Source organism: Narcine bancroftii, chromosome 1 (assembly GCF_036971445.1).
Source record: "Narcine bancroftii isolate sNarBan1 chromosome 1, sNarBan1.hap1, whole genome shotgun sequence".
NCBI lineage: Eukaryota > Metazoa > Chordata > Chondrichthyes > Torpediniformes > Narcinidae > Narcine > Narcine bancroftii.
Genome location: NC_091469.1, coordinates 486,435,975 through 486,451,948, shown reverse-complemented (window position 1 = coordinate 486,451,948; position 15,974 = coordinate 486,435,975). Strand labels below are relative to the sequence as shown.

Here is a 15,974-nt window from a genome sequence, read left to right as displayed (position 1 = left end):
ATCCAAAACAAATCAGAAATCCTTCTTGATCCAAAATTTATTTGGAGCCGAACTGACCTCACAGGTTTGAAAAAAAATTTACTCCACATGAAATTAGAACGACGATTGTCCTCTTTTCAGGTAACTCCCTCCCCTCTATCCATTTCTTCTTTACCTACCCCTATTGACTTTTCTCTCCTACTCTCCCTCTCAATTGCATACCGTTGTCTCCCAGCCACAAGTGGTCAGAAGAATCTCTTGTCCTGGCATCATCAGGGAGAACGGCCTCTTGGCAGGAGCGGGACCTCGGGCTCAGTAGCATTCCCTTCCCTTCCCTCCACGGGACACCAGAATACCCATTGCCAACTCCGAACCCTCTCCTTGGCCTACTACCATACACACCCACTGGACTCCCCAGTGTGCATGTGCGGTAGACCTAGGGGAGGATTTGGACTCAAGAGCTCCAGTGATCGGGGAGACAGGAGCCCACCAACTTGCCAGTGAGTGTTCTACTGGCCTGGAAAGTCTCCCTGGGGATTAGTGGCAGCGGTGTGGACGTGTTGGTGATTGGTGTGGCCAGCAATTTTTTTTGGTGAGAATTAAACATTTTAATGCTTAAAAAGCCTTCCCTTGTTATTTGTTATTTGCTGTTGTCTGGAAAATCAACCAACTGAAAAACCTCACAAAGATTAGCGTATACAGAGCCGTTGTCATACCCACACTCCTGTTCGGCACCGAATCATGGGTCCTCTACCGGCATCACCTATGGCTCCTAGAACGCTTCCACCAGCGTTGTCTCCGCTCCATCCTCAACATTCATTGGAGCGACTTCATCTCCAACATCGAAGTACTCGAGATGGCAGAGGCCGACAGCATCGAATCCACGCTGCTGAAGATCCAACTGCGCTGGGTGGGTCACGTCTCCAGAATGGAGGACCATTGCCTTCCCAAGATCGTGTTATATGGCGAGCTCTCCACTGGCCACCGAGACAGAGGTGCACCAAAGAAGAGGTACAAGGACTGCCTAAAGAAATCTCTTGGTGCCTGCCACATTGACCACCGCCAGTGGGCTGATCTCGCCTCAAACCGTGCATCTTGGCGCCCCACAGTTCGGCAGGCAGCAACCCTTTGAAGAAGACCGCAGAGCCGGGAGGAGTCACGTGATGGAGTAGTGGCCGGACGGTGAACTCCAGCCCTCTCCAGAAAAGTCGGGAAAAACAAAGGAAAACACAAAGGCACAGAAATAAAAGTTAAAGAAAAGTGAGTATAAAGGTGGAAAGAAGATGGCGACAAAAAAAGAAAAATCGAAATCAACGGTAAGAAGAGAGGAAGAGAAGACAACGGAGGAAGAAGGAGAAGGCCTTACCTGTTCGAAGAGGCCCGCGGTAGAGAGAGAAACCCGCTCCCTCAGGTCGGTAGAAATTGGACTACAAAAATGGCTCGCTGAGCCGAGTAAAAGTGCGCAACCGCGCATGAAAAAAAACACACCGACGGGAGGGGTGACCAGCTGGGGAGTTGATCTCCACAGCCGGCAACGACAGCTGCAGAACACCTGCAGCAAGAAGAGAACACAGAAGACAATGGAAACAAGAAAGAAGAGAAGGAAAGGGCACCAAAGAAACAACAGATGGCCAACCCAGAGGAAGAAGAAGAGGAAGAATACAGTGAAATAGAAGAAGAAAAGAAAGGCAAGATAAAGGAGGTACTTTCTCTTATTAAGGGATACATGGAGTCATTTAAAGAATGGCAAACACAGGAATTTAATGATTTAAGAAAAAGAATAAACAACACAGAAGAGAAAATGAATAAAATAGATATGACCTTAACAGAAATGGGAAAGAAAATGGACAAGATGGAAGAGCGGGCAGTAGCAGTAGAAATGGAGGTAGAGGACTTAAAAAAAAAGAAATTGGAGGAATCTAATAAAAAAGCGATAGAGACACAAGAACTGTTAGCTCAAAAAATAGATATAATGGAAAATTATAACAGAAGAAATAACATAAAGATAGTGGGCCTTAAGGAAGATGAAGAAGGCAAGAATATGAGGGAGTTTATAAAAGATTGGATCCCTAGGATCCTAGGATGTCCAGAACTACAGCAAGAAATGGAAATAGAAAGGGCACATAGAGCATTGGCCTCTAAACCACAACCACAACAAAAACCAAGATCTATTTTAGTAAAATTCCTAAGATATACTACAAGAGAAAAGGTACTGGAGAAGACAATGGAAAAAGTAAGAGAGGGCAACAAGCCACTGGAGTATAAAGGGCAAAAAATCTTCATTTACCCAGATATAAGTTTTGAACTCCTAAAGAAGAGAAAGGAGTTCAATACAGCAAAGGCGATTTTATGGAAGAAAGGGTATAAATTTATACTAAAGCATCCAGCTGTATTGAAAATATTTATTCCAGGACAACAAAACAGACTATTCTCGGATCCAGAAGAAGCACGAAAATTTGCAGAACAATTACAAAATAGACTGAGGGATGAAGACGTGTAATGAGAGTAAAAATGATCACAATTGATATATATGTGGGTAAAGAGGTATAAGAGTGTATAGGTATAATGTGCATACGTGAATGTATCTGTACTTAGAGGAAAATATAGATAGTATAGACAAGAATTAATAAGGGAAGGTAATGGAATAGAGAGAATAAGGAGGGAATTAAAAGAGTGACCTTTGTTACATATGAAAAGTGAAATCTTTTCTGGGGGGGGCTGGGTGGGGGGGAATAGCGGACACTGCAAAATCAGTTGACGCTTGCGAGTGAATTCGCAAACCCAAATGGAGAGGGGAGATGTGGTTGTCCGACAAGGGATAAAGGACAACTCAGGAGGGGAAGGGGAGATTGGGGCTAAAGAAGGTATAAATAGGAGAATAAGGAAAATGTTTGATGTTTTAGGAATGTTGTCTTATAAAGGGTTTAAAATAAGAAAACAGAAATGGAAAAGGAGGAAAGCTAATGATGGAAAAACGGAAAGGGAAGATAAACAAAGTATAAAATGGCTACGTTGAACTATATGACTTTAAATATTAATGGAATACATAACCAAATTAAAAGGAAGAAACTACTAAATTTACTGAAAAAAGAAAAAATTGATATAGCATTTGTCCAAGAAACACATTTAACTGAATTGGAGCACAAGAAATTAAAGAGAGATTGGGTAGGACATGTAACAGCAGCATCGTATAATTCAAAAGCAAGAGGAGTGGCTATATTAATTAGTAAAAATGTGCCATTTAAAATAGAAGAAGAAATAATAGATCCAGCAGGGAGATATGTAATGATAAAATGTCAGATATATTCGGAGTTTTGGAATCTACTTAATGTATATTCACCTAACGAAGAAGATCAAAAGTTTATGCAAGATATCTTTTTGAAGGTAGCTAATACGCAAGGGAACATACTAATAGGAGGGGATTTGAATTTGGATTCAAATATGGATAAAACTGGGAAAAAAATTAACAGAAAGAACAAAGTAACCAAATTTATAATTAAATCAATCCAAGAAATGGAACTTTTGGATATATGGAGGAAACAAAACCCCAAAGAAAAGGAATATTCATATTACTCGGCTAGACATAAAACATACTCAAGAATAGACCTATTTTTGTAATCAGCTAGTATGCAAGATAGAGTAAGAAAAACAGAATATAAAGCTAGAATACTATCGGACCATTCACCCTTAATATTGACAGTAAAGCTAGAGGACATCCCTCCAAGAATTTATAGATGGAGATTAAACCTCATGCTACTTAAAAGGCAGGATTTTAGAGAATTTATTGAAAAACAATTAAAAATGTATTTTGAAATAAATACGGAATCAGTGGAAGATAAGTTTATACTATGGGATGCAATGAAAGCATTCATTAGAGGGCAAATAATAAGTTATGTAACCAAGATGAAGAAGGACTATAATCAGGAAACAGAGCAGTTGGAAAGGGAAATAGTAAATATAGAAAAAAAATTAGCAATGAAGGAAGATACAACTAAAAGAAGAGAATTGGCGGATAAAAAAATAAAATATGAAACATTACAAACATATAAGGTAGAGAAGAATATAATGAAGACAAAACAGAAATATTATGAACTGGGTGAAAAAACGCACAAAATCCTAGCATGGCAGCTTAAGACAGAACAAGCTAAGAAAATGGTATTGGCATCAAGGAAAAAAGACAAACAAATTATATATAATCCAAAAGAAATTAAGGAAAACTTTAGAGAATTCTATGAACAATTATACCGAACTGAAAACGAAGGGAAAGAAGGGAAAATAGATGAATTTTTGACTAAAATTGAACTACCAAAACTACAAATAGAAGAACAAAATAAATTAACAGAACCATTTGGAACAGTAGAAATACAAGAGATAATAAAAAAATTACCAAATAATAAGACACCAGGAGAGGATGGATTTCCAATAGAATTCTACAAAACATTTAAAGACTTATTAATTCCGCCTCTCCTGGATGTAATCAACCAGATTGATGAAACACAAAGCTTACCAGATTCATGTAAAACAGCAATAATTACAGTAATACTAAAACAAGGGAAAGATCCACTCTCACCAGCGTCATATAGACCAATATCTTTGCTAAACACAGATTATAAGATAATAGCTAAACTATTAGCAAACAGATTAGCAGAACAGGTACCGAAAATGGTAAATTTAGACCAAACTGGATTTATCAAAAAAAGACGCACAACAGACAATATTTGTAAATTTATTAACTTAATTCATGCAGTAGAAGGAAATAAAGCACCTGCAGTAGCAGTTGCTTTAGACGCAGAGAAGGCCTTCGACAGAGTAGAATGGAATTATTTGTTCAAAGTATTGCAAAAATTCAGTTTACCGGAGAAGTATATTAATTGGATTAAAGCATTATATAAGGGACCGTTAGCGAAAGTGACAGTAAATGGACATGTATCAAAGCAATTTAACTTAAGCAGGTCAACACGGCAGGGATGCCCACTATCACCTTTATTGTTTGCGTTAGCTATAGAACCACTAGCAGAATTGATAAGAAGAGATAATAATATAAAAGGAATAAAAATAAAAGACAAGGAATATAAAATCAGTCTATTTGCGGACGATGTTATAGTGTACTTAACAGAACCAGAACTATCAATAAAAGAATTATATAAGAAATTGAAGGAATATGGGGAAGTGTCGGGTTACAAGATAAACGTAAATAAAAGTGAAGCAATGCCTATGGATAATGCGGATTTCTCAAAATTTAAGAAGGAATCTCCATTTAGATGGCAAATGCAGGCAATAAGATACCTAGGTGTACAAATAAACAAAAATCTCAGCCAATTATATAAACTCAATTATTATCCACTAATGAAAAAATTACAGGACAATTTAGAGCATTGGAAAGATTTATCACTAACACTAATTGGAAGGATAAACTGTATTAAAATGAACATTTTTCCAAGGATATTATACTTATTTCAGGCATTGCCAATACAACTGACAGAAAAATTCTTCAAAGAGTTAAAGAAAATAATAAGGAAATTTTTATGGAGGGGGGGGAAACCGAGGATAGCACTAGATAAATTAACAGAATGGTATAAACAAGGAGGCTTACAATTGCCAAACTTTAAAAATTATTATAGAGCCGCACAATTAAGATACCTATCAGATTTTTATCAAACAAGGGAAAAACCAGACTGGACGAGATTAGAATTAGATAAAATAGGGGAAAAGATACCTGAACACATATTATATAAATGGGATGAAAAATTGGTACAACATAGAACTTCTCCAGTATTACATCATCTCCTCAATATTTGGAAGAAGATTCATGTAGAAAGAAATAAAACAAATTATCAATTACCAAAACTAATATTGACGCAAAATAAGTTACTCCCTTTTACAATAGATAACCTTTCCTTTAGAGAATGGGAAAAAAAAGGGATTAAAAGAATAGAAAATTGTTTTTCAGGAAGTAGATTCTTATCCTTTGAACAAATGAGAGATAAGTACAATATAACTGGAGATACAGCGCTGGCATATTACCAACTGAGATCCTACTTGAAGGATAAATTAGGAAGCAATTTGAGTTTGCCAGAGGGAAGTAACCTTGAATATGTGATTACAGATACAATGTTAATCAAAAGATTTATAACAAATATGTATATTAAACTGCAAGAAAAGGAGAATGAGGAAACAAATGGTAAAACTAAACAAAAATGGGAACAAGATTTAAATATAAAGATAAAAAAGGAAACATGGGAGAAATTATGTTCTGGAACGATGAGAAATACAATAAATACGAGGCTACGTATGATACAATATAACTGGTTACACAGACTATACATTACACCTCAAAAGTTAAATAAATGGGACCCAACAGTATCTGATAGATGTTTTCGATGTAAAAAAGAAATGGGAACAACAATTCATGCAATCTGGACATGTGAGAGAGTAGAAAAATTTTGGGAAGATCTCAATCAGATATTAAATAAAATAACAGAAAACAATATACCAAAGAATCCAGAGATCTTTCTCCTAAGTAACATAAAAAACAAAGAATTTGGAATTGATTTGGAGGATGCACAAAAAAGATTTGTTAAGATAGCTCTAGCCGTAGCAAAAAAATGTATTATGTCAGCCTGGAAATTGGAAGATAATTTGAAAATACAACAATGGTATATAGAAATGAATAAATGTATTCCATTAGAAAAAATAACATATAGTTTAAGAAATAATATTGAAATATTCGAACAAATATGGGAGCCTTACATTAAATACAATAGCGAAAACCTACCGGGGACAAGCATTACCTAAGTTGATGGAAGGAGAAGGAAAGAAAAGAATGGACTCAGTAGAATTTCTGGTGTATTTTTGTTGAATGACAACATTGTCTGACTGAATTAATGTAACCTAGATTGTATACCTAAAATGGATGGGGGGGGGGGGGGGTGGGGGGGTGGCTTGGGAGGAGGGGGGGGGGAGAAAAAGTCACTGTATATGTGTGAAAAAGAAAAAGTGTGTATCATGGCTAATGTGATTTATGGTGTGAAAAATAAAAAATTTAAAAAAAAGAAGACCGCAGAGCCCACCTCACTGTCAAAAGACAAAGGAGGAAAAACCCAACACCCAACCCCAACCCACCAATTTTCCCTTGCAACCGCTGCAACCGTGTCTGCCTGTCCGCATCGGACTTGTCAGCCACCAACGAACCTGCAGCTGACGTGGACATTACCCCTCCATAAATCTTCGTCCGCGAAGCCAAGCCAAAGAAGATTACCTGATAATAAAGGAATCTTGAAATTGAATTGTGTATGTCAATAAACTTTTATCATCAATTAATGCCTTGCACTGAACTAGAACATGACCTCTGCCCTAAGACTCTTATTGTCATAGAGTCGTACAGCGGGGAACAGGCCCTTTAGCCTAAATCCACCATTCTGACAAGTTCCTATCCATATAATTTGTTTAAACAACTTTTGAATGTCATTATTGATCTTTCTTCCACTGCTTCCTCTGTGACAACTTGTTCCCGATATAGACCACTCTCTGATCCAGATTCCTTTATTGTCCTGTAATACTACCAAACATGTAATATTACACAAAATTGCCTTCTGCCTGCCATAAGGTAGACAAAGAGTTTCCATTAGTGTCGCCACTTACAGCACGAGAGAAAGAGAAACAAAAGAATGAAGAGGTTGTCTGCTCGTGCATTTGTGCACATGCAAATAATATTATCGGCATTTCCCCCACCACCACCACCACCTTAAACTACCGATGTGTGGTGGAAAGGGTGCTGACTGACTGCATCACGGCCTGGTATGGGGGCATCAATACCTCTGAGTGAAAAATCCTGCAAAAACTAGTGTACGCAGCCCAGAACATCACAGGCACACCTTCGAGAGCAGCAGCAATAATCAAAGACCCACATCACCCAGCACACGTTCTCTGTTCTTGCTGCTGCCATCAGGAAAGAGGTATCGGTGTTGCAAGACTCTCACCACCAGGTTCAGGAACAGCTGCTCCTCCTCCCCCATCAGATTCCTCAACAACAAACTCAATCAGGGACTATTTATTTTCTGTATTGCACAGTCAGTTTGTTTACATTTCTCTCTTTGGTATACTGTACTTATCTTTTACTGAGTACAGTTTTTGCACTACTACTAAGTAGAAATTCTGCCTTGCCCACAGGTGAAAGAATCTCAGGGTTGTATGTGATGTGATGTATTCACGCCGAAAATATATTTGAACCTTGACCTGTGGCCTCTTGTTCTAGAATCCATGTACCCTGTCCAAATTTTTCATCAATTTCTTCACCACTTCAGCTGGCAGCTCATTCCCTACCCTCACCACTCTCTGTGTGAAGAAGTTCCCCCTAATGTTTTCCCTAAACCCATGTCCTCTTACCCAACCTCAGTGGAAAAAGCCTGCTTGCATTTACTCTCCATATCCCTCATTATTTTATATACCTCCATCAAGTCTCCCCTCATTCTTCTAAACTCTAGGGAATAAAGTCCTAACCTGTTTAACCTTTCCCTGTTACTCAGTTCCTGAAATCCCAGCAACATCCTTGCAAATTTCTGCTAATAAAATAAAAACACAGGGAGAAACTCCCCAGGTCAAACTGTGTACTTCATGTAACAAAGATAAAGATACATAACCAAGGTTTCGGGCTTGAGCCCTTCGTCAAAGTGCAGCTGCCTATGTTTTGCTCATAGTTTGACAAAGGGCTCAAGCCCGAATTCTTGGTTAAGCATCTTTCCCTTTGCTACACCAAGTACACTGTTAGGCCTGCTGAGTGTCTCCAGCATTGTTTTTGTACTTCAATTATCGTGTCTGTCGATTGTAGTGTTTTGCTCCTGTCTACTGTGAAATCCCTTCGAGGGATGCCAACCCTGAAGAAGTTCTCTTTGGAACTTTTTGCTCACACCTTGATGAAGGACTCAGGCCCAAAATGTTGTTACGTATCTTTATCTTTGCTACATGAAGGGCATTGTTTGACCTGCTGTGTTTCTCCAGCGTTGTGTTTTTACTTCAACCATGGTGTCTGCAGACTCTCGTGTTGTACTCTTTTAAATCTATGCCCTCTTTTAATCTTGAACTTTTAATCTATGCCCTCTTGTTCTAGAATTGTCTGCCCTGGGGAAGAAAGACTGTGAGCATTCACTCTGAGACCACGCTGGGTAAATGGCCTGGATCTTGAGCAGCGGTTGCCCCATATTGTGCAGAACCCTGAGAATTTGGCTTTTGTATTTATTTTCCAATCTGTGCTGGTTACCCTCCTGTACCTCTCTCCACAGATGCTGCCTGCAGGGTGCAGGATGCTGCGGATAATGCTCAACCTCCCGTGCGAGGTGCAGCAAGGTGCGATGGTCTTCTGCTGTGGAACCAACGCCGGGAAGCGGGAGGCCACCCTCCTGAAGAACCTCATGTCTGCCTGCGGGTTGTGTGAAGAAACGCCAGAATCCTACATAGACATTCACACAGGGGTCAGCGGGAGCGGAGTGGCGTATGTAAGTGGGGACAGGAGCTAAGAATAGAAACAGACCGTTTGGCCCATTGAGTCTGCTCTATCATTCAATCGTGGCCTCTCTTCTCCCTATAACCTCAGATGCCCTGACTAATCAAAGACCTCCGCTTTAAATCTACCCAATGACGGCATTCACAGCCATCTATGGGAGCTATTTCCACAGTCTCACCACCCTCTGCCTGAAGAAATTTAAATTTTAAATTTTATTTAGGGCACAGTTAGCTTAGCAGTTAATACAACACTGTTGTAGCACCAGAGTCCAGGGTTTGAATCCTGCACTGTCTGTAAGGACTTATGTGTTCTCCCCGTGTCCTGCGTGGGTTTTTCCAAGGTGCTCCGGTTTCCTCCCACCCTCCAAAACAAACGGGGGTTGTAGCTTAATTTGGGTGTAATTGGGTGGTTCAAGCTTTAATGGTCAGAATCGGCTCCTACCTTGTGGTAAATAAAATTAAATTTAGAAAGAATTCTCCACATCTCTGTTTTAAAGGGATATCCTTTATTATTAATTAGATGCCTTATTCTGAGGCTGCCCGCTTGTCCTAGCCTCTCCCCCTACTGGAAGCATCCTCTCCACGTCCATTCTAGAACATTACAGACCCTTCAGCCCACAATGTTGTGCCGACCCATATATACCTTGCAAAAAAAATGAAACTCTCCCTGCCTTATAACCCTCTAATTTTCTTACATCATGTGGCTTATAAATGCCCCTATTGTTCCAGCCTCTAGCGCCACCCCTGGCAATGCATTCCAGGCACCCACAACTCTTTGTTAAAAAAAAAACTTGCCCTGATGTCTTCCCTAAACTTTCCTCCTCTCACCTTGTACACATGTCCTCTGGTATTTGCTACTCCCACCTTGGGATAAAGGTGTTGGTCATCAACCTTTTCAATGCCTCTTGTAGTCCTCACTATTAAGTCACCTCTCATCTTTCTTCGCTTCAAAGAGAAAAGTCCCAGCTCTGTCAACCTCGTGTCATAAGACACATTCTCCAATCCAGTGAGAATGCTGAATGAATGCTAAAACAACTCCCTGTGACTATTATTATTTATTAATAACATTTATTTTTAATACATGCACTGTTTATAGAGTAGGTTCTGTGTATCTGTGTGTATGTATTGTCTGCCTGTCTGTGTGTTATTTCTGTATGTGTTTTTGCACCAAGGACCAGAAAAGGCTGTTTTGTTGGGTTGTACATGTACAATCACACGAACTTAAAGTGAAGCCAGAACAGATTAGGACATAGAACAGTACACCTCATGAACAGACCCTTCGGCCCACACATCCGAACATGATGTCCAAGTTAAAGCAAATCCCTGCTGCTTGCCCTCCCACCGCTTCATATTCACGTACCTATCACACTCCTATTCCAGCGCTTCTGGCAGCCTGTTCCAGACACTCCCCCAGTGTCTTAAATTCTCTCCCCTCACTGCCCCCATGTTAAACATGTCCTTTTAGTCTGTGACATTTTTATCCATAAAGATTCTGACTGTCTACCCGATCAATGCTTCTGGCTGTAATCTCATTGCTGTTTGTGGGCTGCTATGCCTCAAATGTTACCTCGGGCTGAGGCGGCAAAGTGCTTCAGGACTTGAAATAATGCAAGGAGCCCTTTATAAATGTAACACTTTCCCTTCTCACTTGTTCATAGGTTTACCTGTTTGCTGAGGCTCTGGTGGATGGGGCTATTAAGATGGGAATGCCATATGAATTGTCAAAGAAGCTGGTAGCTCAGACACTGCTGGTAGGTGATGTTTGGCCATTCCATTAATGTGACGTGATGATAAAAACATGAACCTTCCAGCACTACAGCCCACGATGTATAAAACTGCTCAACAAACTAAACCTTCCCTACCTCACACCTTCCATCCAGGTGTCTATCTAAGAGTCTTTTATATGTCCCTACTGTTCCAGCCTCCACCACCACTCCCTGCAATGCATTCCATGCATCCATAACCCTCTGTGTGTGTAAAAAAAAATGACCCTTGACACCACCCCTAAACTTTCCTCCACTCACCTTAAACAGACATCCTCCGGTATTGGCCATTGCCGTCCTGAGAAGAAGGTGCTGGCTGCCCAGCCTCGTCTGCTGGCGCATTAACTGCGTCCGAGCACCTGAAAGCGACTACAGAGATCACTTAACAGTGTTACAACCAGCAAGAAGTTGCTGGGACTGAAACAGGACAAGCTGGCAAGCTTTTGGAAGACAGCCTGGTCGAAGCCCTTGTGGTTCATGCAAGAGGAGAGGACTGGCTGTCTAATGTTTCATTTGGAATAAGTGAAACAGAAAGGAATTCTGTGCTGACCTGAAAAAAAGAGGTTATCACCTGGAGAACCCTGAGGGGGCAAGTTTCTTCAGCAAGACACTGAAATGGCTGATTAAAAAAAGGAATCAGTTGTGGGTGTCCAGCATACAACAAATCTCTCTGAAAACCAACAAGAACCTTCCTGAGTGGTAACCATTTACCTTTCAAGCACCAAAGCCTGGTGAACTTTATAAATGTTAAATTCTGTGCACAATATAAGAATTTCCTGCAACCAGTGAACTTGAAGGAATGAGAAGTGAGATTGGACTGTGAATCAAAGAACTTTTCTGAACTTACACACACACATAACATACACGTGCATTTAGAATTAGAAGGAAGTTAGGTTAAGTTAATAGATAAGTTGAAGTTTGATTCTATTTTCATGTTTAAAGATAATTAAAAGCAACTTTTGTTTAAGTAACCATTTGTCTTGGTGAATATCTATTGCTGCCGGGTTTTGGGGTCCTCTGGGCCCGTAACAATCCACACAGCCAAGGTTCCGTGAATCCATGCCTCATGACTTCAGGTTGTTGGGCTTTCGAGAGTTGGAGTCTGGAAGTTGCATGGCACTGAGACAGGTCTCTTGGCCCAACTCCTCCATGCAAGTTATTCCATCACTGGTTCAGGAACCTCCTGTGGGCAGGCCTGGGCAGAAAGAGGAGATGGTGTTCTCATTGAGCACAATGTTGTACCTACCTACATAAATCTCCACAACAATCTAACCCTTCGTCACCTCACTCCCATAACCCTCTATTTCTCTTACATTCATGTCTCTATCTAAGAGTCTTTTGAATGTCCCTATTGCACCAGCCTCCATGACCAATACATCCCAGATGTAAAAAAAACTTAACCTCTGATGTCTAGGTTTAACAATTAGTGTGTTTTTAAAAAGAATCCTGGAAGTTTTGGACTTTAGGCAGGTTTATAAATGCAGCAAATCATGTTTACCCATTTAGAACCATACATTAACCGGCACAGTCAACGTGGCGGTTAGCACAATGCCAGTGACCCGTGTTCAAATCCGGCACTGTCTGTGAGGAGTTTATATGTTCTCCCCATGTCTGTGTACGTTTCCTCCGGGTGCTCCGGTTTCCTCCTACCATTTATAATGTAAGAGGGTTGTATGTTAATTGGGTGTAATTGGACAGCACAGGCTTGTGGGCCAGAGGGCCTCTTTCTGTGCTGTATCTCTAAATTAAAATTGTAAAATTGTTAGATTACCACAGAACAGAAATAGGCCTTTTGGCCCATCTTGTGCCGAACTATTATTCCACCTAGTCCATATGGGCATTAAAGATGGTGTCAGTCATATCTCTCTTTGTGTCATTTTCTTTCTCTCAGGGAGCTGCGAAGATGATTCTGGAGACCGGTGAGCACCCGGCAAAATTGAAGAGTGATGTGTGCACTCCGGGTGGGACCACCATCCACGGCCTCTATCAGCTGGAGAAGGGCAACCTACGCAGCACCGTCATGAATGCAGTGGAGGCAGCGACCAGCCGGTCCCGGGAACTGGGTAAAAAGTAACTGCTGCCGCCACACTGGGATTTCACTGGAACTGATCCACGCTTGCATCAGCTTCGCGACTTTCCACTTCAAGTCAATATTTTGTTGTACAAATTCATAGGCAGTAGCACATTTTTTACATCATGGTGTCTTTCAACACTTTCATTTATTTCTTGCATTTACTTATATGTATTAATGTAGGATTATCTGGTTTATTTTGTTTTGACTTGACATTTCACTTGTATATAAAGTCCTTCATTGACTTGACATTCCACTTGTATATAAAGTCTTCATTCTTCTTACAAACACAACAAACAAAAAATCAAACAGACCCTCCCCTTGCCCCCCCCCCCCATACATACAGATCCGTTCACTGTCAGAATTTACATTTATTTTAAATATATAGTGTATATAGCTTACGTTTATTTTTAAAATATGGGGAAATTATGTTTTTGTATGTATAATAGTTACTTTTATACCCTTTTTTGTTCCTTTTTATTGCTGTATCTGGTCCAGGTCTGGCTGCCAGACCTTTACAAAAATGTCATATTTATTCTTTAAGTTATATGGATTTTTTTTCCATAGGTTCATTTCCATAATCCATAAGTAGAGGGGAGTCAGACTTCCAAGTGATCGCGAAACATTTTCTTGCCACTGCCAGTACTATTTTTATAAATGATATTTGATATTTGGTCAATTTGTCATTTATTTCCATGAAATTACCTAATAGATAGAGCTCTGGGTCACCTGTGAAGGCCACTCCTGTTATCCTGGTTAATTTTCCTGTGCCAAAATGGCCTCATCTTCACGCACGACCACGTGGCATGTAGAAAAGTTCCTGTCTCAGTCCCACATTTGAAACACATCTCTGAAATTTCGGCTTTTGATCTGTGTAACCTTTGTGGGGTAAGTTATAATTGGTGTAAAAAATTATATTGAACCAGTCCATATCTTGCATTTAGAATTGATGTCATGCTGTCCTTACACCAATCTGACCATTTTCTTTCTGAAATCAACACACCCAAGTCCAACTCCTATCTTTCCCTTGACCACTGCAACCCTGGTTTTGCACTTTTGCTCTGGAGAGCATAGTATGTTTTTGTTATAAATTTGGATGTATTCCCTATCCAAACCATTTGTTCACTTTCAATAATTTCAGCTGGGGTCAACATTGGTCCCCATCTTTCTCTTAAGAACGATCTAAGCTGAAGAAAACGGAAGGAGGTCCCATTGGCCAATCCGTATTTGAATTGTTCAAAGGACATAAGAGTTCCTTCCGTGTAACAGTCCTTAATATATCTTCTATCTTTGCCATTCCACAAATTTTATATTCTATTGCCCATGTTCAAAGACAATAACACATTTTTACACAATGGGGCTTTTATTGATATCCCTACTTTCTTTTTCCTCGACATTCATTAATTTCTTGCCATGTTCTAATCATTTGTATTGGAATGGGGTTTTCTGTCTTTTACTTTAGTGATTTGGCACTCCATTTATAGATAAAGTCCTTTGCTTCCCCCTCCTCCATTCCCATTTGAAATCAAGACAGGGGTTGTCTTCAGTGAAGAAGGCTGCGAGAAATCTAGCCTGTGCACCTAGGTAATATTTTTTTGAAATCTGGGAGTCTAGGTCCTCCCAGCCCATAGACCCATGTCAGTTTTTCCAATGCAATTCTTGGTACCTTATTATTCCATAGGAACTGTCAAATATGATTGTTCAGTAGCTTAAAAAATTTTTGGAACAGAATAGGTATTGCATTCTTGGCATCACTTTCATTTTGATGCAGTTAACCCTTCCCACCAAAATAATTTGTAAATCTCTCCATTTCTGTAGGTCTCTTTCTATCTTCCTAAGAAGAGGAACATAATTTAGTTTGTACAGATTTTGCAAGTTATTGTCAGTTGCTATTCCAAGTTATTTTATTCTATCCATCTTCCATTTAAATTTACTTCCTTTTGGGTATCTTTTATATTCAAAATTTGTTAATGGCATTATCTCACTTTTATCTATATTTATTTTGTAACCTGATATTCTTCCATGTTTTTCCAGTGTTACTTGTAATTTTTCCAAAGATTTAGCTGGTTCTGATAGGTACAATAGTACATCATTGGTGAATAGATGGATTTTGTGTTCTTATTGCCCGACTTTGATCTTATTATCTCTGCCAGCGGTTCGTCGCTAAAATAAAAAGAGATGGGGGCAGGGGGCATCTGTGTCTGCTCGGTCTACTCAAGGGGAACACTGCTGATATCTGATTATTTGTTATTATTTTAGCTTGTGGTTTATGGTATAAAGTTTTTATCCAATTTATAAATGTTCTGCGTATACCAAATTTTTCCACTGTTTTAAATAGGGCCATTCCAAATGGTCAAATGCTTTTTTCTGTTTCTAGGGAGACTGTAATACTTGGATTTAATTCAGACTTAGCCATGTGTATTATATTAAATAATCTTCCTAGACTATTTGAGGAATGTCTTCCTTTAACAAACTCTGCTTGGTCCACATGCATCAGTTTTGGCAATTATTGTCCTAATCCATTAGCCAATGCTTTCACTAGTATCTTATAATTAGCATTTAATGTGTATATTTGTTTGTATGACAAAGTTTTTAGTGGGTCTCTTCTTTTTTGGTAACACTGTAATAATCGTGGTTGAAAATGATTCCGGGAGGGTCTGTGT

At 39.5% G+C, this 15,974-nt stretch overlaps 1 protein-coding gene across 1 annotated transcript in view; it reads left to right on the top strand.

Annotated features, from left to right (window-relative positions):
* pycr3 (pyrroline-5-carboxylate reductase 3) overlaps nucleotides 1-15,758 on the top strand; it is a 34,030-nt gene extending 18,272 nt beyond the window's left edge. The window contains exons 6-8 of the mRNA XM_069934397.1: nucleotides 9,258-9,470; nucleotides 11,136-11,228; nucleotides 13,132-15,758. Coding sequence (XP_069790498.1) covers nucleotides 9,258-9,470; nucleotides 11,136-11,228; nucleotides 13,132-13,314 — 489 coding nt within the window. The 3' untranslated portion in view covers nucleotides 13,315-15,758. The remainder of the gene's footprint in view (nucleotides 1-9,257; nucleotides 9,471-11,135; nucleotides 11,229-13,131) is intronic.
* The last annotated feature ends 216 nt before the right edge of the window (nucleotides 15,759-15,974 follow it).